A 26,596-nucleotide genomic window follows, 5' to 3' on the forward strand; every position below is an offset into this window, starting at 1 on the left:
TTCAAGATGTATTTGTTGTTAGTGTCTACAAGAGGAGATCAAACGCGCAATTACTTAATTTGTGTTATTACTACAATAATTGATATATTATCCTTCCTACGCTTCAATTGCTTTCATCACTTTCATGTATTGTCTTTTGGTTTGTGCGATTTTACCATCCAAATTTCTCGAATCTCATGGGCGCCTAGGCCATCAGAAAAGAGCTCTTAAGGACTAAACCATCTTTAACGTTCCCAACTTTAAAGACGGGGCGTAAAATTTAACGACTCATGCAAACATCTACAAAAAGCATGAGTGAACAAAGAAAGAGTCAAGCAATCGAATATGGAGAAAAGATATCTTGAAGATGAAACACTGAAATACAAAAGAAAATTGATAAAGCTTGAATATGCAGTCTTTATCAACATACAAGGAGCTACCACTATTGCTTTAAATGCTAGTTCCAACGCTACAACTCAAAACTTGTAACTACTACCAGCTACCGATACCTATAGACTATAGTTACTCTGTTGCCAAGCATACGGGAAAACTGAAGAATGGTAAGAGCTTGGGTCTAATCAGAAGAGAGTGGAACTCCCATCTGGTGTTTAAAGGTGAAACTCCCATGATCAGCTTAAGAGGAAGGTGCTACAAGCGACGATGCCACTTAAACAAGCTAAGCCCACTACAACTCTCTGCAGCATTCTCGTCTGTTGAGTCTGACCCGCTTCCAACTGATTCATCTGAACCATCCTCTGGAAGAAGATGTATTCTATCAGCATGATTGATGATCCAATCAGTGAATTCGGGAGATGAAGCTAATTCAGCTACAGCCTCCTTGGTAGACACTTGTGTGAAATCTTCCCACTCTTTTTTTGAAAATCTCTTTCTGTTAGGCGTCTTGTGAAAAGTTGAATAGTATTCGTGCACTTTTTTCCCTTTTCCATCTGAAAAACCTGCAATCATCAAATAATAGACATAACCAGAATTAAGGAACCCAAAACACTTCCATAAATATGGAATACCAAGATCAAGATGTTGGATATTTTGCATCAAGAATAGCTAGAAGTTACATAATCAATATAATTATCCAAAATATGAACAACCACAAGCACTGATAAATTCTAGTCTCAATCACACAGCAACAGGTTTTATGATAAGATAGTGGATGAGGCTTGAAAACTGTGAAAGAAATGCTTTGAACCTGTGTGAACAGCTGTGACTACTTTTAGAATGCTCACCTTTGAATTTCAGTCTAGCAATTCTGCCTTTAACTTAGCTAACAACCTAACATGAAGGTCATAACTCACAAGCTAACAAACACTTATGTCACTTAGGCAGTGCTCCACTTGCAAATGGTCCAACATTGACCTCTTCAATTGTGAGGTTGAGCAATTCTATACAGCTCCATGAAAATTATTTGGACAGCCAAAAATTGATTCTACACACGATCCACAACCACCTGAAACAGACATGGCTACCAACCCGGGGACAGTCAACTTAAGTGAACCTTTTGAGATTTCTCATAAAAGCCATGAATAGATGCAGCCTGATAAATTGCACCAAGGATGAGCAACTCTCACCGCTATGAGATATAAAAAATGTGCAACATAATCTTCTCATTGGAACTTCCTGGAATTCCCTATGGAGGAAAGTAGGTCCGGTCTAGGTAATTTGCCGTCCATGACACGTTACCTTTGAGAAGATCAGTAAAAATATTCAACTGTCTAAAGCATACAATGAAAGAAACAGCTACAACAGACAATAGCCTCAATTATTCCTTTTATTTTTGGGAGGGGGGAATGAAGAACAGCCTAAATTCAGTGTTTAGAACTTTAAGAAGGTCCCTTTCTCTAAGATGCACCTAATGCCTACAACTTTACTTCGACTGCCCAGCTTCAAAACATATTTCCTCTATTCTTCTTGTCATTGGAACAACTCCCTTTCTAAGAACATTCGTTACTCCTTCTGCTCCAAATTTTATATAGCATTCTATCCTTTATAATCTGTACACTAAGAAAAAATGACACCATTTTATATTTGAAAGCTCTGTAACTTGAAACTTCCAATTTATCTTTACTAACATGCTTTTATAACCATAAAAATGTCTTGACTCGAGAACGATTTACGCTCAAGAAAAATTGTCAACCTCAAACCTTTTTTATCATTCCTTATTCATGTAAAACCTCAATAAATGTCCCTTTAGCCTTTCTTATATTAAAGCTCCAGTATAAGACAAACTGTGCATTTACTTGGTACTATCTTGTTATAGTTGCAAAGGCCCACAAATCCTTAACTCCCTTATTTCTTCATTGCCTTTTGAAGAGACATGAAGCAAACTACTTGCTATTAAGATTGATAAGTAAATGGACCTGGGGCCTAACTCAACCTCAAAGCTAGCTCTAGAGGTGAGAATTGTCCAAGACCATATAAGGATATAAATTGCCTCCCACCCAACCGATGTAGGACTACTACCCCCCTCCCCCCCCCCACCCCAACCTAGACATGGCAACTAGAGCTTGGACAAGATAATACGGTGGCGCAACATCAGGTGTAACAAGAATTGGGTAGGATCCAATTATTATGCGCATGTTAAATACTACACAGTTGGATAATAGCTTTCAAAATGATTTACATAATCTTTAGCTCCATTGCAAGTTACAAGTATTAAACGTGGTACCTTGATAATGATAAATTAGAGCTAATACCTTTGACAAGAGAATCAGACCATGCAAATGAGCTCTTTGGGATACTATATGGAACTCCAACAGAACCAAACTTCCTGGATTTGCTAAAGAACTCAGCACGTTTTTTATTCATGTTCATCTGCCTGCTATTCTTTGCCCAAGCACCTCCAATTCCAGAATATGACAAATCACTGCACGCAAAGCATAGAAGTATGAACTAAGAGCATCACACCTTTCAACACCAAGAAACATTTCTAGCATCATGTTACATGATACGAGAGAGGAAAATCTAACTCTGCCTCCCCCCACCAGGAAGGGGACAAAAGAAAAGAAAAGAAAGAGAAGCTCCTTAAAATGGAAAGCGTTGGAGGTTAGGCTGACAATAAGATTCTATCTAAAGTAGGAAGATTGGCTCACATATGTTCACTTTACCACAGGAAAATGAAAATCAGACGAAGGCCACTAAACTAAATGTCAAATCATTAGCAAAAGAAATGAGAGATCAAAAGTCATTTAATAAAATCAAACTTTGGCAATTGACCAAAGTGTTCAGCAAGCAAAAGTAAATCAAGCACTAGAAGTTAGAAAAGTTATCCTTATAGAAAACTAATACGAGGAAAAGGTAAATAGAAATATCTGAAAAGAAGAAAAGGAGAACACCAAAAATCTGATCTATAGTGATCCTACTAACAGTTAGAGCTACGCATTCATTCACCCTCAGGTGTTCCCCAAAAAAGCCTCAAACAAATTATTATTACAAGTCCAAACATTGTGAGAAGGGTGAAGTAGGTTTATGGCAGGGGAGTGGTTGGGGAACTAAATCACCTCCAAATAAAGAAAGATGTCATCACCACTCGTCAGAAAGGCCCACATGAACCAAAAGCCAACTAAAAGGGTCTATTTGGTTAAGAACAACCTTTGGTGCAAAGCAGTAGCGCAAGATCAAAAAACCCGATGGTGATGGAGCAAGAGCCAGACCACCTATCATTGTCTCCGCAGCTCGAAGCCAACTTTTGTCGTCAAAAGAAGTTTGAGAAGGAGAAAGAACCTAAGGAAGGAAATATGACACTTTCTGAGCCGAAGCAAACATGCAAGCGGCAACCACAAGTATGGTCCGCGCTACTCCAAGTCTGCAATTGGTATCGGAAGGATGTAGGAGGAGACAAAGGAGGAGGCAAAACAGGAAGGCTCTTCAATTACCTTAGAAGCAAGCGAGTCAAAGTGGAGTCTAAACACTCATGTTCCAAGTAGAGAGAAAGGAGGACGCAGAACAGGAAGGCTCTTCAATTACCTTAGAAGTAGGCGAGTCAAAGTGTCATCACAATGCAGAGAGCTACCTTTGGGTGGAACAAGAATAGGTCAAATTTGAAGCTTCTTAAGGATGGGAATGATATATTGATGAGTATTCCAGTGGAATAAACGAGTCTAACGGTGTTCGGGCCAACACGAATTGCACAGCTTCAACAAATTCTTTTTGAGACGGAAATGATGAATTATGTGTGAAAAAGTGAGAAGCGGTAAAAAGGAGGGGAAGGGCAAAGTTGCTGGCCAAATCACAAGACAACTAGAAAGGAAGACGGCATTGGAACTTAGTAGCCTGATCTCTTCAATAAATAATGATGGGAAGAGCTGATTGTCAAAAGAGTTGGATGAGTAGGTACCACAGCTTTAGTAAGTGATTAATATGTAAGTTAAAATTTTATTTTTGAATGTGGAGGGCTAAAATCTTATTCTACAAGCATTGCCAACCAATAGCTGATTCAATTATTTTGGACCGCAGAGGAATGAATAGTGGAATATCACTTTTCAAACCTTTCATACCTTAAAAAAACTGTATATTTGATATGATGACTTCAAGGAGATGGTCAAGGCATGACGGCGGAACTCATCTATCAAGGACGAGGTAGGGTTAAGACTAATAAAATAATTGGATTACTAAAAATGAATCAAAAGAGTTTCACCGGGAAGCAGTTGACAGAGCAGAGGGTGAGTCTCTTCTTGGAGCTAAGTACACTGGAGAAAAGTGAAGAGACAAACTAATTGATCTACAATGCGGAGATTCGGGGAGGAGAGGTCAATGGTGAGCCTGGTCGTGGTAGCACAGGAGATCAATTGGAGGTAGAAGTCCCGCTTCAGTTGGCTAACTGGATACCATGAAGTGACCACTCTACTTAACAAAGCTCAGGAGACTTTCACTTGGAGGAAAATTTAGAGATGGAGACTAGCAACTAATCAAGAAAGCCCAGAAAAGATTGTAGGGCTAGTACTGGACGAAACACTACCAAAGCTAAGGTCACTCTCATAAAATTGACCTAATCAAGCATTCTGATATTTCTCCTGCCTGTATTCACAATCCTTTACTTCGTTAGCAACAAACTTGTGAACTTATGATTGATGCTTAAAGGACAGACGACAGAGCTAAGGGGATAAGCAGCATGTCTTAATTGGTGGGACTTTGGGAGAGCGTAACAACACCAGAGGTCACAAAAGCCCCAAGTATTTGCAAGTGGTCAACCTTCAACCGAGCTCTACAGCAAAAATGTTATGCAGGTTAGCTGACGAATGCGAGGCCTTACAGAGGAGAGTGATTTTTGCCAAATATAGATTCCAAAAGGATGGTGATTCTTGAATGATCTTGCAACATTATACAGGATAACTGTGGGGAAGGAATATTGAGGGAATCAGACAACCTTTTACATAGTAAGGAATAGCATTCACATCGGATTTTGGCTCAATGTATAGTGGTTAGCTGACGAATGCGAGGCCTTACAGAGGAGAGTGATTTTTGCCAAATATAGATTCCAAAAGGATGGTGATTCTTGAATGATCTTGCAACATTATACAGGATAACTGTGGGGAAGGAATATTGAGGGAATCAGACAACCTTTTACATAGTAAGGAATAGCATTCACATCGGATTTTGGCTCAATGTATAGTGAAGGCTTAACCTTAATAAGTTCCCCAATCTACTCTTATGTCACGATTAATAGGCATACCACGGTGTCTACATACGGTGTCTTATGAAGTATCTTTTAAAAGACTTGTGAATGAGATACGGTCAACGAGTTCCTAAAAAAGATCTACGTCTACATACAGTTTGAGCAGATGATAAACGACATGAAAAGGGCCGCTCAGTCAATATTTTACGATTGAAGTCATATAATAATGCTTGCTCAATAGAGAGGATCTGAGGTAAGTTAGGAAGTCAGTATGGAAGACCAAAGCACCAAAAAAAATTAAAAAAGACCTATCACTTTCTTATTCGCTAGCTTGCGTTTCGGATGCAGATACGATTGATTATGCCATTCTTGCTTTTGGTGGAAGAGAATGACGAAGATCAAGGCATGCACACTCATGGAGAGCTATGTTGCTCGGACTCTCCGAAAATGTGGCCGAATACGTGTCGGATCTTCCAAAAGTAGTGCATTTTTGAAGGATCCGACACGGGTACGGCTACATTTTGGAGAGTCCGCGCAACATAGATGGAGAGGCCAATTGATGGGTTACGGTTCTACAACAAGTAAACTTTCGGTTGGAAATGCCTTCTTAAGTGACCCTTTCCTTTGATATATGTTGCGTGGACTCTCCAAAATGATGCGGCATCCGTGTCGGAACCTCCAAAAACACACTACTTTTGGAGGATCCGACACACACCCGATGATATTTTCGGAGAGTACGAGCAACATAGCCTTTGATAGAAGTGGTCTTCTTCACAAGCTTTGCTATGTGGGATGCTGTCACCAATCTTAGGAAGAGAAAGTGAACCGTAATAAGCCAGTAGCCCATGTTAACACACATAAGAGAGCATGGATCACATCATACCAAGCATCAAAGTACATGGACATTAATATCCTCCAATTTTATATAGTGTGGCTTCACTTTAAATGGTGCTAGATGTTGTGCAAGTGTGATAGTGGAGATGATGGAGGCTAGGAAGAAAAAGACATGAAAGATAATTGCTTTATGCGCACTTGGGACAACTTGGTGGGAAAAAAGCAAAAAGAATTTTCAAGGGATAGAAGAGACCAGCATGGGAATCAAAGGATATCTTTCAGTCATTTAATATTTTGGTGTAAGCATAATATACTTTTTGAACGGATATTAGTTATATTTGTTAAAGCTCAGCCGTACACTTCGTATAAGACATCATCTTGGTAGGAAAAACAATGAAAGAATTTATTATTTATAAAAAAAAGGAAAAAAAAAAGAATAAGACCATGATTATTGCATAACAAATAAGATCATGAATAAACAATTCAAAAGAAAACTTAAAATACTAGAAAAAATTACCTCGGTACTCGCCACTGCATGGAAGTAACAGCAAAGCAAATAGGGCACCAGGAACTGAGCACTAAGACCACCAAAGGATAATCAAGCGAGCTCTAGCAATGAGAAAAACAAAAATTAATACACTAAATACAAAGTTAATAACAGTTTCATGCATATCTGTGTGTGTTTTTGAGAAATCTGACTACATCATAATGCGAAAAATACACAGCACATCTAGATGTCAAAAGCATAAACTGAAGCCTCGCCATATCCCGTCTGATCACCTCTCCCCAATACTTCTTAGGCCGCCATCTACCACTCCTCGTACCCACCGACGCCAACCGCTCGCACCTCCTTACCGGGGCATCTGGGCTTCTCCTCTGTACATGCCCGAACCATCTGAGTCTCGCTTCCCCATCTCGTCATCCATGGGAGCCACGCCCACCTTCTCCCGAATATTTTCATTCCTAATCTTATCCATCCTAGTGTGTCCGCACATCAACCTCAACATCTTCATTTGTTCTACTTTCATCTTCTGGATATGTGAGTTCTTAACTGACCAACACTCAGCCCCATACAACATGGCCGGTCTAACCACCGCTCTATAAAACTTACCTTTGAGTAGCGGTGGCACTTTCTTGTCACACAAGACTGCAGATGCTAACCTCCATTTCATCCACCCCACCTCTATATGGTGTGTGACATCCTCGCCGATCTCCCCATCCCCCTGGATAACCGACCCAAGATACTTGAAACTGCTTCTCTTGGGAATGACCTGCGATCCAAGCCTCACGTCCATGCCCGCTTCCCTCGGCTCGGCACTGAACTTACACTCAAGATATTCCGTCTTAGTCCTGCTCAACTTGAAACCCTTAGACTCAAAGGCATGTCTCTAAACCTCCAGCCTCTCGTGAATGCCGCTTCGCGTCTCGTCTATCAGAACTATGTCGTCAACGAATAACATACACCAGCACCTCCCCTTGAATATGGTGTGTCAGTGAGACCAGGGCAAATAAGAATGGGCTGAGCGCAGATCCTTAGTATAACCCTATAACAACCGGAAAATGCTCAGAGTCGCATCCCACTGTCCTAACCCGAGTCTTAGCTCCATCATATATGTCCTTAATCGCCCTAATGTAGGCAACCGACACACCTTTAGCCTCTAGGCATCTCCAAAGAACCTCTAGGAACCTTATCATACGCTTCATCCATATCAATAAACACCACATGCAGATCATTCTTCCTATCCCTGTATTGTTCCACCAACCTCTTAATAAGGTGGGTAGCTTCCGTAGTAGAGCGACCCGGCATGAACCAGAACTGGTTGTCATATATAGACACCGTCCTCCTCAACCTTGCTTCTACCACCCTCTCCCAAACTTTCATGGTATGACTCAGTAATTTGATACCCCTATAATTGTTGCAACTTTGGATATCACCTTTCTTTGTTCTTGTACAACGGAACCACCGTACTCCACCTCCACTCATCCGGCATCCTCTTCGTCCTGAAAATAATATTAAACATCCCAATCAGCCACTCCAAACCTGCTCTACCCACACACCTCCAAAATTCTACCGAAATCTCGTTAGGCCCGGTAGCTCTGCCCCTGCTCATCTTACGCATAGCACCAACGACCTCCTCAACCTTGATGCGCCTACAGTACCCAAAGTCACGGTGACTCTCGGAATGCCCCAACTCGCCTAGCACAATATCCCGATCCCCTTCTTCATTCAGAAGTATATGAAAGTAAGTCCGCCATCTCCGCTTAATCTGGCCTCTCCCATCAATACTCTACCGTCCTTAATCTCTCTCTCTCTCTCACACATAAATATCCAAACCTCCTTCAAAAAGAAGCTGAGATCTCTATGTACGGGCATGTTGCTTCATCGTTTGTTAACAAAGCAAACTTGTATTAAAAGTAAAATAATCCAACATTTGTCGATTGAGAACTATGAAAAATGCAGCATGCATATATATTTCATTTTTTCAGGACTTTTTATAAGCAAAAAAAAAATATGACGTCTAAGACCCTAATAGACCGTTATACATTGAGTCCAGAAAGAGAAGCTCCTCGTCTCTGAACTCCAGTCATCAGAAAATATCGAAACTTCGAGAGCATGCTTCTTCCCCAACTACCTAAAACTCTCCAACACATCTCCCTCTTTCAAACATCTTCGACTAAGTTCTGTCCCACTGGTTCTCCTTTTTGTTCTTGGACAAGTCAAAATGAAAGTAAAATTTTTTAACAAGGACGAAAAGAAAATAATTATACGACCGTTATCTATATGCAACTCCTAATGCGAGGAAAGAAACTCTAGTTCTGTTTTGATCACCGAGTAATCTAAGAGTAAGATATGGTGAGGCGAAGGGTGATCAAACTAAAATGAGGTGCACGAGTTTGAATGGACATCCTTTTTAGCCTGAAACAAGACCTAAGAACTCGGGAAAAATTTCTCTAAAACTGATACCTGGTATAAATGAGTTGAAAGAAAGTAACTATGTTTGCAGGACATCAGCAAATAGAAATGTTATGGTTTGCATCTGTCAAGTCTTATGTAGTTCATTTTCAGAGAGATCAGGTGAAGCAGGTAGCAAATGGGAAAGAAAGAGCAGCTGCATAAATACTGTATCTTCCAAAATTATATGGCAGACATATAAGAATTGTCATAAGACAAAGCTTTCATAGGAGAACCATTCATATTCGGGAAAGCATTCCACATGGAGTAAGAGAAGACACTGCACAAAGTATGAAATATTTATTGAAAAAGAACTTGTATCAGTAAGGAACAATTAATCAAGTTGCAAGCATAATGAGATGGCCAGAGGCAAGGCTGCATTTGAGCATGGAAGGTGGAAACTCACTTTATGCACTGGGGGGTGGAAAAAGGCTCACTGAAGTCCAGGAAGGAGTTCTTAAAGGAGTGTTGGAGCTCTTAAAGAGATGTTTGACTGGCAAAATCGAATATCTCCATACTTTAGCCCCCACATGTATGGAAATTCCCACCTAGATACAGGTGTATTAACTAAATGGCAAACAATTCTCTTCTTGAATCCCATCAATATCTTAAGCACAAAGGGTAAGAAAGAGGGAGGATTGGGGATCAGGAATTTAGAAATTCCTTTTTTATCATAAGCTTACTCCTCAAGTGATTATGGACATATAGTTAGGAAGAAATTCCTTTATTATCATAAGCTTACTCCTCAAGTGGTACACTAGCGTAGTTTGGAAGAAATTCCTTTATTATCATAAGCTTACTCCTCAAGTGGTACACTAGCGTTGTTTCTATATCACATAGAATCTGAGAATAGAAACATATTAGGGAAATTGTGGGGAGTAATGGTAGACAGATCATGGATGCTGTAATGGTAGCCAATGAAGCAGTTGATTCTAGGTTAAAACAAAAGAAGCCTGGTATCTTGTGCAAATTGGATTAAATTCTGCATGTCAACAGCCAGATTTTCAGTTCTTATAAATGGATCCCCAACAGGTTTTTTCAAAGCAGAAAGAGGACTAAGGCAAGGTGATCCTTTATCACCTTTTTTGTTTGTGATTGTTATGGAAGGTCTTAACAATATGATTAAAACAGCCAATCAGTATGGGTGGATTAAAGGTTTTGATGTAGCTAGAAGGAGCAATGATAGTTTAGAAGTGACTCATTTACAATATGCTGATGATACCCTCATATTCTGTGATGCTGAAGAAGATCAACTGAAATATCTCAGGGTGATTTTTGTTCTTTTCGAAGTAATCTCTAGTTTGCATATCAACTGGAGGAAGAGTTTTCTTTACCCTATCAATGAAGTCACAAACATGGATATGTTAGCTGTTGTTCTGGGTAGTGAAGTAGGGGCTTTACCAACAATATATCTTGGAATGTCTTTGGGAGTTAAATCTAAGTCAATAGGGATTTGGAACAATGTTATAGAGAAGTGTGAAAAGAAATTGGCCAGGTGAAAAATCCAGTATCTATCTCTAGGTGGCAGAGTGACTCTTATCAACTCAGTTCTTAATGCACTTCCAACATATATGATGTCCTTGTTCCCCATTCCAGCAGGGGTCATCAATAGGCTGGATAGCATCAGGAGGAATTTTTTATGGAATGGGAACAAAGAAAGAAAGGGCTACCACTTGGTGAAATGGAAAGCACTCATGTTTGGCAAGAACCTCGGAAGGTTAGGGATCAAGAACTTGAAGATTCATAGTAAAGCTCTTAGAATGAAATGGTTGTGGAGGCTCAACAAGGAGAATCAACTCCTTTGGGGAAACATTATTAAAGTAAAATATGGACAGGAAGACAAATGGATGACTAAGGAGGTCACTACACCATATGGGGTTAGTCTATGGAGATCCATTAGATCACTGTGGAGTGAGTTGAGGGATGATTCCAAGATCAAAGTGTATAATGGGAATAAGACTAGCTTTTGGAAGGACAATTGGCATTAAGTTGGCAGATCGGATGTGGCTTTTCCAGAAGTCTTCAGTTTAGCTCTACATCAGCAAAGGACTATAGCAGAGATGTGGACACCTCAAGGATGGAACATCATTTTTAGAAGACATATCAACGATTGGGAAGCACAAAGAGTGGTTGAATTCTTGTGTGCACTAGAGCAGATTAGTGGATTACAAGCAGGTGAAGATGTACTATGGTGGCAAGGCAGCGGTAAGGGTTTATTCAAAGTTAATGCAGCTTACAAGAGGATGAATTACTCCAATCAGCAGATAGCCAATTGGCCTTGGAAACACATCTGGAAAACAAAAATTCCTCACAAAGTTGCTTGTTTTGTGTGGCTACTGGCTAAGGAAGCAGTCCTTACACAAGATAATTTGATGAAAAGAGGCTTCAGTTTATGTTTTAGATGCTTTTTGTGTGGGGAAACAGCAGAGGCAATTAACCATCTCTTCCTTCACTGTATGATAACATCTCATCTATGGAGAATTATTCTTAATCTCAAAGGCATTTCCTGGACCATGCCTGGGAAGGTTATAGATACTCTTAAAAGTTGGGAGGAAACAGGACTACATGCAAAGGACAGGACCAGATGGAGAATTATACCTGCTTGCATTTGGTGGACAATTTGGAAAGAGAGAAACTCCAGATGTTTTGAGAACGTGGAGAATGGAGTGCAGAAGATCAAGTTAAACTTTATTTTGCTGTTGTGTTTTTGGTGTAATCAGATCTACACAAATGATATTGACACCATTATTGATGTTTTAGAGTCAATATAGAGAGTGGTAGTGATAGTTAGAGACTCTTGTATATATGGTTTCAGTACTACCTACGTACTGTTTTGCTACATATGAAATATAGAAAAGTTACTAGTTTCAAAAAAAAAAAAAAGATCCTTCACTGATTCCTTTAGTTTTGTGCACGATACGAAAGTAACTTTGGCTCAATATAAGTTAAAATCAAGGGAAGGAGATAATATCCAAGAGGAACTAATAAATTCGAGAGAATTACTTAGTTGTTAAAGCTACTATAACTATGGGTGACTCCACAGTTTTTGTGTCATTATATATTAATATACAGTATGTTACCTTCAAAAAAACAAAAAACTATTGTAAGGCTTTATGGTTTTGTGTATGTTAGTAACTCATTGAGATGATGAGGTCAGAGTAAGGCAAGAGGAGGCATACTGTAAAAACGTATTGCTCCTTCTGTCCCATTTTATGTGACATACTTTTCTTTTTAGCCTGTCCCGAAACGAATACACCTTTCTCTATTTGGAAAGTACTTAATCTTAGTATCCCGTTTTACCCTTAGCGACATGACATTTTTGGACTACTTGATATAAACGTTCACTCTTCTGTAAAGAAAGAGAAAATGAAAAGACATGTGGAACTCTCACCACCACCGCTCATTTAAAAGAATAAGTACTTTGCATATATTTGACTTACATGTCACAAGTCTCCTTTAAATTCTTAAATTCCATTCCAAGTTTAAATTACTTGTCGAAAAACTATTGAGCTCTACAAGGATGCATAAAAAACTATACTACATCTGTTAAAACGAAGTCAAAACCAAAGTGAAAAGCTCATTCATGATCTCAATTTTTCAAAATAGAAAAGCTATTCCACAATTCAGTAGAATTGTCTTCTAGGAGTACATTTCTAAATGGCTGCTGGAAACCTTCTCCGCGTTCAAGTGTAAACATCTAAGCAATTCTGGCTTTTGAGAGTGATTTCAGATGTATGACATGCTCTTCAAATCCAAGAGTAATTAACGAGTTGAAAGCAATCACTTCATTGGACAAGTACCATGATAGTGTGGCAAAATCATCCTAAGGTTCACCTAAAAAAGTTATTCTAGTTTTTATTTTTGTTATTCTCAAGCTATTCCATGAGTAAACTCTAAAAATATAATAGTTTGAATGTCTTTCTTAGTACCTGTCACCAATATTGTCAAGCTTGGGTTTATAATAGATATGTCAAAACTATCCGAGAGGTATACATAACCCACACGGTTTACCTAAGAATGCAAAGGAGTATGTTGATCTTTTTGAGTAAGAATATCATAAAGTAAAGATAAAACAGGGCAGTGGCTCCCCCCCGCCCCCCACGGAAATCATGGTTAATTGAGTTGATAGGCCAGTGCCACTCCGACCAACTAAAACTACCATCATTACTATGTGACTTATTAAGGTTTATCTGCCATTAATGCTAAGTGCTACTATAATTGATGTGTATCATTGAACGACAATGTTTTCAGTAGGTGACCAATTGTAGGTTCCCAATGGTGGAATATTAGAAAAAACCTACATATATAAAATATGCAGAAATAAAAAAATTTCATAAGAAATAAAGGAAGAGAAGACACGGATAAAGTAATATGCAACTAGGTGACAAAAATGTTAAGAAGAGAAGACAAGGATATCGTAATATGCAACTAGGTGACAAAAATGTTATGTTCAATGCCTTAATATTGCCATCATCCTAATGTTTCTTGCTCTTCAAGCATGACTTTTCTTGGATAATGGTGGTGTCCGGGTCAATTTCCGCAAACCTCGAATATTACACCGAATGCCTACTAGCTCCACCAACACGGCAGCATAGGTACCGGGTAACTCCGCCCACCAAGGATTAGGCAGCTGCGACGAAATCACCTAGTGTTATTTGTCTCTGCTAGGATTTGAAGCCTGGTGGTTTCCAAGATTTGCACCCACTTCATTGACCAATAGACCACACCCTTGGGTGCGAGAAGACAATGACTTCTTCTCTCAATATTTCCATTCGTCTCATATGTATGCCCTTTTGCAAGACATCCAGTCAACTATAGTTCATTCGTTCTCCTATCCCAAACTCATATTCCAAGCATGAATGAGGTTTGTAAAATGGCTCAAAGGTGGCCATTTAAGATTAACGCTCAACCTAAGCCAAAGAATAACTCATAGGCAGGGACGAGGCCACATGGTCATAAGAGTGGTCAATTGACCATCCTTCGCCGAAAATTTACATTGTGTGTATAGGTAAAATATTACGTTTTAGAGGTATATAACACATATTGAACACCCTTTGTCTGGAAGTTTTTTCACTTCTTTCAAATTTGAACACCCTTGGGGAAATTCCTAGCTTCACCACTGCTCATAGGGACCATGGACCAATTTGGGGGTGCACTCTTTTGACAAATAAGAACTATTAGCATGGAGTATTGCTTCAAACGTTCAGTAAAAATTCTTAAGGTATCTTATGTCCAGGCAGAGATGTCAAAAGTTGTTGATAACCTGAAAGTTTAGGGAACAATGTAGGAAGACGTTCGTGCATAAAGCACCGGTAATTTGTAAAATACCTGGCAAGAAGGTACTTTTGGAAAAGGCACAAATGTAGAGCTTTCCAGAGTGATTTTGGATCTAAACCAAGGCATACTAAGAGCTTACTGAAGTCTTTTGGACCTAAAAAACTGGACACCATTCAAAATAGAGTTTCCCTGAGCAAAGTGTTTGAGCTTAACTTGTAATCTAAACACCAAAAGTGCTGCAGAAATAATGGTGTGTCCTTACATTGCACCATTTAAAATACAGTTTTGCATGAGCACTGCTTGATGTTAACTTGTAATTTAAACGCTAAATGTGCTGCGTGAAATAACAGTGCAAAAGCACTTAAATGAAGTGCGTATAAAATTTAAGAGCTTTTTATCCTAGCAATATTGCAGGATTCTCGCTAAAGGTCAGTAAAGTCCCAAAAAGACCTTACATAACCATCATAGCATGATTATATTCTTGCTCTCACTCAGTTTCTCAATTTTACTCTTAATCAGCTAAACACTTAAGATCATTATGATTTCTGCTATAACCCAGCAACTGAGCATAGGATGAACATATATTTGTATGTACAATGCCGTCATATCAATGTAGATGTAACTGAACACAAAAGAGAAGCTCTCAAAACCTGGAAGACAAAGGTAATGCCAACGATGCGTATGGCCCATGTGACAAATTGAGCAACACCAACATCCACACTCCCATCCTCTGATATAACAAATTTCCGCACCAACCAATATCCTAGACCAGCTCCAGCAAGGATTATTCCAACAAGAACAAATACAGCCACCTGAAATCAAGATGAAACACATTCAGGGTATAATATATACACATCCAAAAAAAATTTATTTTTTTTGGGGTCACAAAGCCTAACTTGAATAATAGTTTGACCAGTTTCGGCCTGAAATCAGACAATAACATTATTACTATCCAAATTAAAAAATAAAAACTTTTTAAGGTCCTATTTGCTCATGACAGTTTTAGCTTCAAAATTAGAATTACCAACAAAAACATTTGTAACCTAAGTTTCAATTAGCTTGACTTCTGAAACGTGAATTGTATCACAAATACTGACAGAAAAAACCTAAGAAAGCTGAGTAGATCTAGTAGCTCATATGATCTTTTATTAAATCATGAATGGAGGGAGGGCCAAAGCAATATGCCCTTAGAAGACTGTTGTTCCTAGCTGTCTTCCTATGATATGTCTACATAAGAATTAACTCAAGTTCTAGATCAAGCATACTATTAGGAAGTTGAATTAACTAACACAAAGCAAAAACCTCTAGGTGTTCAAACTCAAATGAACTGCACTGCACTGAGACATAATAGTAGGTAAAGCGTAAATTGCCCGTGGACTTTTAAGGTTGAGGGTCAGAAAAACATTAAAGCAAAGAAAAAATGTTTGGCCACAATAATGACAAGCCACACAGTAACAAAATGAGATAAGGAAAAAAGACAGACGAGGATTAATCCATTGATCAACTATTAAAAGAACACCTTATTTATTACAAAGAAAGAACATACAGGATTGTGAAACTCTTCACCAAGCCCAAAGCTTGAGACAATGGAATTTATCAGCATTGAGAATTGATGCACCAAAAAAGATCCTGCTCCGAGCTGAAACATGATTAAGGTTGAATGTCATTAAGATCATCAGAGCTAGCAAATTTATAAAAGCCGAAATCTGAATTGTTTGGACAAAATATCTAACCACTGAACCATAGATAGTCAAGTAGAATATATTTTTCCTTCCAGTTGGAAGCAATTTCATCCCCTGTACAATGAAGCAAATGTAACAAATGGCATGTTATTAGAGGACTCTAAAAGAAGCTCAATGAGAAAAATTGTTTATCTTTTGGCGAAGAAACTTGTACAAGCTAAATAATTTTCTTTTCAATGTAAATATGACAGATCTAGGTGATACAAACATACAGCTCTTTAGTCCTTTCAAGATCTTCTAGCTCTTTGTAGATGTCTCTTCTTAAACAGCTCCTTTTCCCCCTCATTTTACATACCCTCGACTAATCCTAGATAAATGGCATCATCTCCTTTGTTTTTTGTTCATTTTGGATTACTTCTTGTGTTATTTCCTAATTACAGATTATGCCTATGTTTGTATCCTCTTGAGTCCTTTTTGTTTTCTAATTTATTATTAATCTCATGGGGCTGCATTATTCAAACAATGAAAAGAAGTCAGTTGTCATCTAATATGGCTGTCATTTGCAGGTCAATGGACCAAAATGGTCACAATTGGACCGGGTTACAAGCAAATTAGATGACACCTGACATCCTCCATAGTATATAAAAAAGGGAATAAAAATATATCAACACCAAAGAGCTCATTAATATCTTTAACGAGACAGTAAAAGGACAATTCTTTTAAATCACAAAGTTAGGAAAAACTTGTAGGCCTAAGCCTACAAAAGCATATGTCCTGAAGGATCTGAACAGAAAATGATGGACATGAACTGTCAGCAAAACAAAAAAAAATAACAGTTAGTTTTCAGTGTATTTATGATTGATTGAAGTTTTTGAACTTACCAAAGCGGCCAATGCCGCATGCTATGTTGCTCGGACTCTCCGAAAATATCATCGGGTGTGTGTCGGATCCTCCCAAACTAGTGTGTTTTTGGAGGATCCGACACGGGTGCGGCATCATTTTTGGAGAGTCCACGCAACATAGGGACCGCATGTTTGGCACATTTAAGGTCTCTTCCTTGGCAGAGTTCTAAGGTTGATCTTTCTGCAATATCTGTTAAGTTCGGCACACTTAAGGTCTCTTCATTGGCAGAGTTCTAAGGTTGATCTTTCTGTGATATCTTTTCTTCAGTAACATTCTTTTTTCCATAGAGGAAAGTATTCAGACAGAGGCAGAGTACATGGCTATTACGGAGGCTGTGAAGGAGGCAATTTGGCTTCAGGGGTTGCTAAAGGAGCTTGGTATTGAACAAAAAAATATTACAATTTTTTGTGATAGTCAAAGTGCTATTCAATTAGCGAAGAACCAAGTTTATCATGCAAGGACGAAGCACATTGATGTTCGGTATCATTTCGTACGAGAAATCATAGAAGAAGGTGGAGTCACGGTGAAGAAAATTCATACTACGGAGAACCCTGCTGATATGCTGACAAAAGTGGTGACTGCGGTCAAGTTTCAACATTGTTTGGATTTGATCAACATTGTTGAACACTAAAGATTGAAGATGAAGACACAACCAAAATTTGTTATTGAGAGAAAATTGAAGATGTGGAATTTTGCCAAGGTGGAGATTTGTTGAAATTGGCAAAAGTACCACATCGGTGGATGACAATTTTGAATGAGAATTTCACCCTATAAAAGGAGGCCTAATGTTTAGGATTTAAATACACCTCTCATTTGCCTTTTATCTTCTTAAGGCATTTGTATCTTCTCTCTTTAGTATTATTTCACTTGTAATTTTAGAGTGGAATAAAATATTGATTGTGTCCGAGGAAGTAGGCAAAATTGGCCGAACCTCGTAAATTCTGGTGTTCTTTTATTGTTGTCTTATTGTCTTGTTTATTATTTAGTGGTTGTCATAATTTTTGGTATAGTAGTTGTGACTCATTCACACTATATACATTTGGCTTCCGCAACAATTGGTATCAGAGCCAAGGTACTGTCTAAGTATGCTCTGTGGTTGCAGCATAGTCTGATCTTCCACATCAGAAAAGATCTATCTTGGTAACTGAGTCAAGGTTCTATCTGAGTATGCTCTGTGGTTGCAGCTTAGTCTGATCTTCCACACCAGAAAGGAAATAATCTTGATTTGTGTCGTCAGCTACTAAATAATATTTGTGTCAAAATGGGAGACAGTAAACAAGAAGAATCTACATCAAGTGTCAATAATACGTCATCGTTGGCATCTTCGCTTATGACAAGAATTGTGTCAAATGCGAAATTTGCGGTAGAAATTTTTGACGGGTCAGGACATTTTGGGATGTGGCAAGGCGAGGTTCTAGATGTTCTTTTTCAACAAGGGCTAGATCTTGCCATTGAAGAAAAGAAGCCAGATGTTATTGGAGAAGAAGATTGGAAAATTATCAATCGTGTTGCTTGCGGTACCATTCGATCCTACCTTGCTAGAGAGCAGAAATATCCATACACAAAGGAAACTTCTGCAAGTAAATTATGGAAAGCACTGGAGGATAAATTTTTGAAGAAAAACAGTCAAAATAAATTGTACATGAAGAAGAGACTGTTTCGCTTTACCTATGTTCCTGGTACCACAATGAATGAACATATCACCAGTTTCAATAAGTTGGTCACAGATTTGCAAAATATGGATGCAACTTTTGATGATGGTGACTTGGCCTTGATGTTATTGGGGTCACTTCCTAATGAGTACGAGCACCTTGAAACTACTCTACTCCATGGAAATGACGAAATTTCTCTCAGAGAAGTTTGTTCGGCTTTGTACAGCTATGAACAAAGAAAGGGAGAAAAACAGAAGGGCGGAGAAGAAGAAGCACTAATTGTGAGGGGTCGTCCTCAAAATCAAACGAGGACTAAGAAGGGAAGATCCAAGTCGAGATCTAGACCCAGCAAAGATGAATGTGCCTTTTGTCGAGAAAAGGGGCACTGGAAGAAAGACTGTCCGAAGTTGAAGAATAAGGCCAGACATAACAATGGAAAGGCCATTATGGATTCAAATGTAGCTGATTGTGATGATTCAGACTTCTCATTAGTTACAACAGAGTTATCAACATCATCAGACATATGGTTGATGGACTCGGCTTGTAGCTACCATATGTGTCCCAACAAGGACTGGTTCGTGAATTTTCAAGAAGGAGAATATGGAGTCATCCACACAGCGGATAACAGCCCTCTTACCTCATATGGCATTGGTTCAATAAGATTAAGGAGCCATGATGGAATGATCAGAACATTAACAGATGTTCGATATGTACCGGGTTTGAAGAAGAATCTCATCTCTGTGGGAGCCCTAGAATCAAAAGGGTTCAAAATCATTGCAGAAAATGGAGTGATGAGAATATGCTCCGGTGCACTAGTGGTAATGAAGGCCAATCGGAAGAACAATAACATGTACTGCTATCGTGGTAGCACAGTTATTGGGACAGCAACAGTGACATCCAGTGATGACAAAGAGGCAGAAGCAACCAGGCTATGGCACATGCGCTTGGGACATGCTGGAGGAAAATCCTTGAAAGCTTTATCTAATCAAGGATTGTTAAAAGGCGTAAAGACTTGCAACTTGGAGTTTTGCGAGCATTGTGTCAAAGGGAAACAGACAAGGGTTAAATTTGGTATAGCGATCCATAATACTAAAGGCATTTTGGATTATGTACACTCTGATGTTTGGGGTGCTTCCAAAACACCTTCATTGGGTGGGAAGCACTATTTTGTAACCTTTGTTGATGATTTTTCCCGAAGAGTGTGGGTGTATACAATGAAGAGGAAAGATGAAGTGTTGGGAATTTTTCTCAAATGGAAAACGATGGTGGAGAATCAAACAGGCAGGAGGATCAAGTGTATTCGCACAGACAATGGAGGTGAATACAAAAATGATCATTTCAATAAGGTCTGTGAAAATGATGGCATCGTCCGACACTTCACTGTCAGAAATACACCACAACAGAATGGAGTGGCAGAACGTATGAACCGGACTTTACTGGAGAAGGTACGGTGTATGTTGTCCAATGCTGGCTTGGGCAAAGAATTTTGGGCTGAGGCAATTACATATGCATGCCACCTCATTAATCGTCTACCATCTGCTGCTATTGATGGCAAGACACCATTTGAAAAATGGTATGGAAAACCTGCTGTAGATTATGATTCTTTGCACGTGTTTGGCTCAATTGCATACTATCATGTGAAAGAGTCAAAATTGGATCCGAGAGCAAAGAAGGCTATATTTATGGGGATTACTTCTGGAGTCAAAGGATACCGCTTATGGTGTCCAGAGACAAGGAATATTATATTCAGCAGAGATGTTACCTTTGATGAATCTACCATAACAAATAAGATGACAGTTGAAGATGTCAAACAAACTGGTGGTGCATCAAAGCAGGTGGAGTTTGAGGGAAAATTTATTTTTCCTACACAAGAAGCAGAGGAGGAAACTCATGAAGATTACCCTCTGGAAGAAGAGCCAGTAGAAAGGGAGATTCCAACTCAGGAACCTCGACAACAACTTGAATCAATAGCAACCAGCAGGCCAAAAAGGACAATAACGAAACCTGTTCGTCTTATAGAGACGGTTGCTTGTGCAACCTCAATTGTAGCTGATGGTGTTCCTACCACTTATAAAGACGCAATCCAAAGTTCAGAAGAAGATAAGTGGAGGATTGCCATGAATGAAGAAATGCAGTCCCTTCATCAGAATCATACATGGAAATTGGCCAATCTCCCGAAGGGAAAGAAAGCAATTGGGTGCAAATGGGTATTTGCAAAGAAAGAAGGATTTCCTAACCAAGAAGATGTTCGCTACAAAGCAAGATTGGTGGCCAAAGGATATGCTCAAAAGGAGGAATTGATTACAATGAAGTATTTTCTCCAGTTGTAAAACATTCCTCCATTAGAATTATGTTGGCTTTGGTAGCACAGTTGGATTTGGAACTAGTTCAGATGGATGTAAAAACTGCGTTTTTACATGAAAACTTGGAGGAGGAAATCTACATGACTCAGCCAGAAGGATTCAAAGTTGCTGGAAAAGAAAATATAGTATGCAAACTTGAAAAATCGTTGTACGGATTGAAACAATCTTCTAGACAATGGTACAAGCGATTTGACAAGTTTATGTTGCGGCAAGGGTACAAGAGAAGCAAATACGATCATTGTGTGTATTTGCGCAAACTTAATGATGGTTCCTTTGTATATCTTCTCCTATATGTTGATGATATGTTGATAACTTCCAAGAATTCGGAAGAAATTGATAAGTTGAAGATTCAACTGAAGGAGGAGTTCGAGATGAAGGATCTGGGTGAGGCAAAGAAAATTCTTGGCATGGAGATAATAAGAGATAGACGTACAAAGAAACTCTGTTTATCTCAGAAAGAATATTTGAAGAGAGTACTAAAGCGTTTTGGCATAGATAAGAAGACTAAGCCAATTAGTACGCCACTTGCTCCCCATTTTAAGCTAAGTACTACTATGTCGCCAAAGGATGAAACTGAACAGGAGTATATGTCAAGGGTACCATACGCAAATGTTGTTGGTAGCTTGATGTATGCAATGGTTTGTACGAGACCTGACATTTCACAAGCCGTTGGAGTTATTAGCAGATATATGCATAATCCAGGAAAGGAGCATTGGCAAGCTGTGAAATGGATTCTACGGTATATTCATAGTACTGTAGATGTTGGGTTAGTTTTTGAGCAGGAAGGCAATCGGTCTGTAGTTGGATATTGTGACTCAGATTTTGCGGGTGATCTGGACAAACGAAGGTCAACTACTGGTTATGTGTTTACTTTTGCAAAGGCACCAGTTAGTTGGAAGTCTACTTTGCAGTCAACAGTTGCTTTGTCTACAACAGAGGCAGAGTACATGGCTATTACGGAGGCTGTGAAGGAGGCAATTTGGCTTCAGGGGTTGCTAAAAGAGCTTGGTATTGAACAAAAAAATATTACAATTTTTTGTGATAGTCAAAGTGCTATTCAATTAGCGAAGAACCAAGTTTATCATGCAAGGACGAAGCACATTGATGTTCGGTATCATTTCGTACGAGAAATCATAGAAGAAGGTGGAGTCACGGTGAAGAAAATTCATACTACGGAGAACCCTGCTGATATGCTGACAAAAGTGGTGACTGCGGTCAAGTTTCAACATTGTTTGGATTTGATCAACATTGTTGAACACTAAAGATTGAAGATGAAGACACAACCAAAATTTGTTATTGAGAGAAAATTGAAGATGTGGAATTTTGCCAAGGTGGAGATTTGTTGAAATTGGCAAAAGTACCACATCGGTGGATGACAATTTTGAATGAGAATTTCACCCTATAAAAGGAGGCCTAATGTTTAGGATTTAAATACACCTCTCATTTGCCTTTTATCTTCTTAAGGCATTTGTATCTTCTCTCTTTAGTATTATTTCACTTGTAATTTTAGAGTGGAATAAAATATTGATTGTGTCCGAGGAAGTAGGCAAAATTGGCCGAACCTCGTAAATTCTGGTGTTCTTTTATTGTTGTCTTATTGTCTTGTTTATTATTTAGTGGTTGTCATAATTTTTGGTATAGTAGTTGTGACTCATTCACACTATATACATTTGGCTTCCGCAACAATTGGTATCAGAGCCAAGGTACTGTCTAAGTATGCTCTGTGGTTGCAGCATAGTCTGATCTTCCACATCAGAAAAGATCTATCTTGGTAACTGAGTCAAGGTTCTGTCTGAGTATGCTCTGTGGTTGCAGCTTAGTCTGATCTTCCACACCAGAAAGGAAATAATCTTGATTTGTGTCGTCAGCTACTAAATAATATTTGTGTCAAAATGGGAGACAGTAAACAAGAAGAATCTACATCAAGTGTCAATAATACGTCATCGTTGGCATCTTCGCTTATGACAAGAATTGTGTCAAATGCGAAGAAACATGCAAAAAACAGATCCCATAAAGTCCCAAGCATAACTATGCATATGTCTAACCTTCTTCAAGAGTAACAGTAACAGAATCAGAAAGACCAACAAACTTCACGTCAAGAACTCTATCCTCGTAAGGGGACATGACAGAGCTCCATGGACCTTTCTGTAAATTCTTCCATGCATCTTGTTCACACTGGCACAAGCCAATAGAGAAATTCCTGCACGAAACCCTGCTGAGTCAAAATCTCCAAAAGGAAAAGACTAAATGATGTATGAGAATAGAGGTCTTCTCTCAACTTACTTGTGAAAGCAAATTTGTATCTTTCCAAGCACTCTATCTGGGATTACTGCTGACGGGACCAAGCTGACTCGAAATGCACTAGAATAACTGCTAACCTTCCATCTTGATAGACCACCGATTAGTATGCGTTCACATAATACATTGTCTTTTGACAAAGGGTCTCTCATGGAATTAATTGGAGTCACATCCAGTATCTGATTTTCCAAATTGATACCTGTCATATCAAAATGCTAAGTTGAGAAATAAAAGATAGAGTGCTAACATCAAAATAGTAATCTCTCCACTTTTGTGAGTCGGCATCTGATTCATTTGCGCTATCAAGGATATTAGTCCCAAGAAGAAGCTATTTAATTAAAATTTATCAAGTTTGCAGCCTTTTATTGTGGTCAGAACATCGAGTATTTTTAAACCTTGGAAAACTACCTTCTAGTGCTTTATTGTCCCAGATAAAGATGCATTCATGGGTATCTCTATAATATTTTTAGTTGGCTTATCTAACCTTTTACGGAGCAGGACAAATCATATACTTTATAGATGTCACCATAATGCTTTTCAGATTATTGGAATCGAAAAGGTTGAGTAGTTCATGATAATTCACCATATTTAAATGGTACGATGGCCCAAGGATCCATGATTAATTACTTGACTTCTATCTTCCCTTTTTCTCAATTTATATTGATAGTTGATTCTTTAAAATATCTTTGCTCATTCACTAAGCTCACCAAACAGTCCAGGATTCTCCTCCATCTTTTACGGAATTATGCTCCAATATATATTCCATGGAATCTTTATTTGTCCTGGCATAGCTGTGTCAAATGGGCACGAGTACTTGGTGTTGATCCTTCATAATCCTAATGCATAAAGACAAGCTAAAGTTGAACACAACCGTGCATTTTACATGCATCCATCCTAAAAGCCTTTCAACCCAATATCTCACTCCTTATTTTCAGAAATAGGCTAAAGTTTAGAACTTTCATGGGGTATGCAGGCAACTTCTCACAAAATAAATTTCTTGCGGACTGCGGAGTATTATTTCAACTTTCAGAAGCAAAAGGAATTATTTTGAAAGCGCACTTGATCCTAGCATGATCTGTAGGTATTTACTTAGTGGCCTACCCTTGACCTACTAGGTTGGGTGGCCGGGTTAGCACCCCTCGTCCAGGGCCGGATTTGTAGGTATAGTTATGGGGCACGTGAACCCATGGTCTCTTCGTAAAACTAAATATTTTACTAACATATTTTCTAAAATTGGTATAATATTAACTGTTGGCACCCGTGTTCCAAAAAGGTTGAATGGTGCACTTGGTTGAAGGTTGAATTATTTAGCAAGAGGTATAGGAATCAATTCCCACTTGATACATTTTTTTCTCCTTTTTTTTTGTAGTGCACCCATGTACTAGAAATCCTAGATCCGCCTCTGCCCTCGTCAACTATGTAATTTGAAACAAATGCACTGCACTACCCAAAAGCCTAACCTTGTCTCCTCTACTCCTCTTCTGGTTGTGTCATTACTAAGAAAATCAATCTCACAGAAGTAGAAATCCATCCAAATTTTTTAATAAGTAAGAAAACCTTACTAAATCCTGCAGCCATAAGTATATAATTAACAGTGTTATCGAGGAATGACCAATTTTATGTGCAAAATCTTTAATACTCGTTACGTGTATCTTCAATTTAAAAGGAAACAAATATTTTTAAGAAAATGGTGCTAATATCTTCTCAAGGCTGTCAACCTTTCAATAAGGTCCATGCTCCTCCTTTTAGGTGCTATAGCAAATGAAGTTCACCAAAGGCGCATTGACATGCACTTGGGATCATTGGCTTTGACAACTCAGCAATATGGATTGGACATATGACTTATCTTATTCACTAACATCATGAATAATGTGACACTTCGACAAGAGTCTATATCTAGAGTACTGATTACTCAGGCCTTCAATCTAAAATTCACTCATGGACATAGGGTATTTTTTTTTTTTTGGTGTGATTTTTAGCATAATTCCTTGGTCGAAATTAAGCACCATCCGCCATTAAAAATATACCATTTATAGTAACTTCTACAGTCATTACATATTTTTATGAAATGCGGCAACAGTCTTCTGTTAATCACGTGAATGTCCAAAACCAAATGTCTATTCTTAAGAGATACTTGTACACGATTCAAACTCCAAAAAAGAAAAAGTGAAAGATACAAAAGAATACAAATTGGGAAATAAGTTTCCAACTATATCACATGAAATCTTCTTGACATACTCAGGTCAAATTGATATAAAACGAGTAAGGGTTATTCTTTTCATAATGCCCTAAAAACTTGCTAAAAGACAGAAGGTTCTTACATTTTAAGCAGAGATTACGTGTAGTTTTGCTTCTCACCAATGAAACCTTAAAGGTTAAAGACTAATGTTAGTAGTCGATGTGTATATGAATTTGTCAAATTGATCCTCCATTAATGAGAATACGAGGAGCAAAATGGGACGCCCAAATCAAAATACACGCTACAAAAGAATATGTATAAAGGAGAAAGTAATAATAACAGGTGGAAATTGAGTAACCTTGGAGAGCAGCAACGGGAGGAGTTGAAAGAAACAAAGAGAGTAAGGGAAGAAGTAGCGCAGTGTATGCGAGGAACCCCATCTATGGTGGATCGAGTTCCAAGACGACCCTTTGTCTTTCCTCTTCCTCCTCCGTTTGAAACAGAGGAAGAAGAATTTAAAGGCGGTATACGCCTCGGCAAACTATAAATGCTTCCCTGTTAAGCTAATAAGGCAAGGGAAAGGTTTTATTAGAACGGTATTATTTTTTATTATTATTTTTATTGTTTTTTGGCAATTGTAAACAGACTGGTCGTGTTGGTGCTTCTTTACGATATTTGTTGCTCAAAAATATAACTATTTAATTTAACTTAATAGGTATTATCTCCGTTCCAGTGACGTGAGCATATTTTGGACAAAAAAAATGGCTCATTTCTAAATTTGAAAATAATTTAGTTTAAATTTTAAATTCTACCCCTAATGAATATTTTTATAACCACACAAATACTTGGG

General features: G+C 38.5%; 2 protein-coding genes across 2 annotated transcripts; both read right to left on the reverse strand.

Moving 5' to 3' along the window:
- Positions 1-325: 325 nt before the first annotated feature.
- LOC104121304 (uncharacterized) lies at positions 326-16,554 on the reverse strand. The gene is made up of 6 exons (XM_070191521.1): positions 16,403-16,554; positions 16,216-16,308; positions 15,320-15,481; positions 6,957-7,048; positions 2,688-2,857; positions 326-935 (listed from the first exon to the last, which is right to left on the reverse strand). Exons 1-6 carry the CDS (start codon positions 16,460-16,462, stop codon positions 628-630), a joined length of 885 nt encoding a protein of 294 aa, XP_070047622.1. The 5' UTR covers positions 16,463-16,554; the 3' UTR covers positions 326-627.
- A 6,681-nt stretch (positions 16,555-23,235) lies between these two features.
- LOC138903468 (uncharacterized) lies at positions 23,236-26,315 on the reverse strand. Its single transcript, XM_070191524.1, has 3 exons — positions 26,105-26,315; positions 23,553-23,766; positions 23,236-23,469 (listed from the first exon to the last, which is right to left on the reverse strand). Exons 1-3 carry the CDS (start codon positions 26,184-26,186, stop codon positions 23,310-23,312), a joined length of 456 nt encoding a protein of 151 aa, XP_070047625.1. The 5' UTR covers positions 26,187-26,315; the 3' UTR covers positions 23,236-23,309.
- Between the last annotated feature and the right edge of the window lie 281 nt (positions 26,316-26,596).

Source organism: Nicotiana tomentosiformis, chromosome 1 (assembly GCF_000390325.3).
Source record: "Nicotiana tomentosiformis chromosome 1, ASM39032v3, whole genome shotgun sequence".
In the NCBI taxonomy this organism is placed as follows: Eukaryota; Viridiplantae; Streptophyta; class Magnoliopsida; order Solanales; family Solanaceae; genus Nicotiana; species Nicotiana tomentosiformis.

Coding starts and splice junctions, on each gene's coding strand:
- LOC104121304 (XM_070191521.1), bottom strand. CDS start 16,462: ATGAAATTGCTTCCAACTGGAAGGAAAAATATATTCTACTTGACTATC. Junction 16,309..16,402: donor TGACTATCTATGGTTCAGTG/GTTAGATATTTT, acceptor ATCATGTTTCAG/CTCGGAGCAGGATCTTTTTT. Junction 7,049..15,319: donor GCATTACCTTTGTCTTCCAG/GTTTTGAGAGCT, acceptor TCTCATTGCTAG/AGCTCGCTTGATTATCCTTT.
- LOC138903468 (XM_070191524.1), bottom strand. CDS start 26,186: ATGGGGTTCCTCGCATACACTGCGCTACTTCTTCCCTTACTCTCTTTG. Junction 23,767..26,104: donor TCCCGTTGCTGCTCTCCAAG/GTTACTCAATTT, acceptor TTGATATGACAG/GTATCAATTTGGAAAATCAG. Junction 23,470..23,552: donor ATACAAATTTGCTTTCACAA/GTAAGTTGAGAG, acceptor GGTTTCGTGCAG/GAATTTCTCTATTGGCTTGT.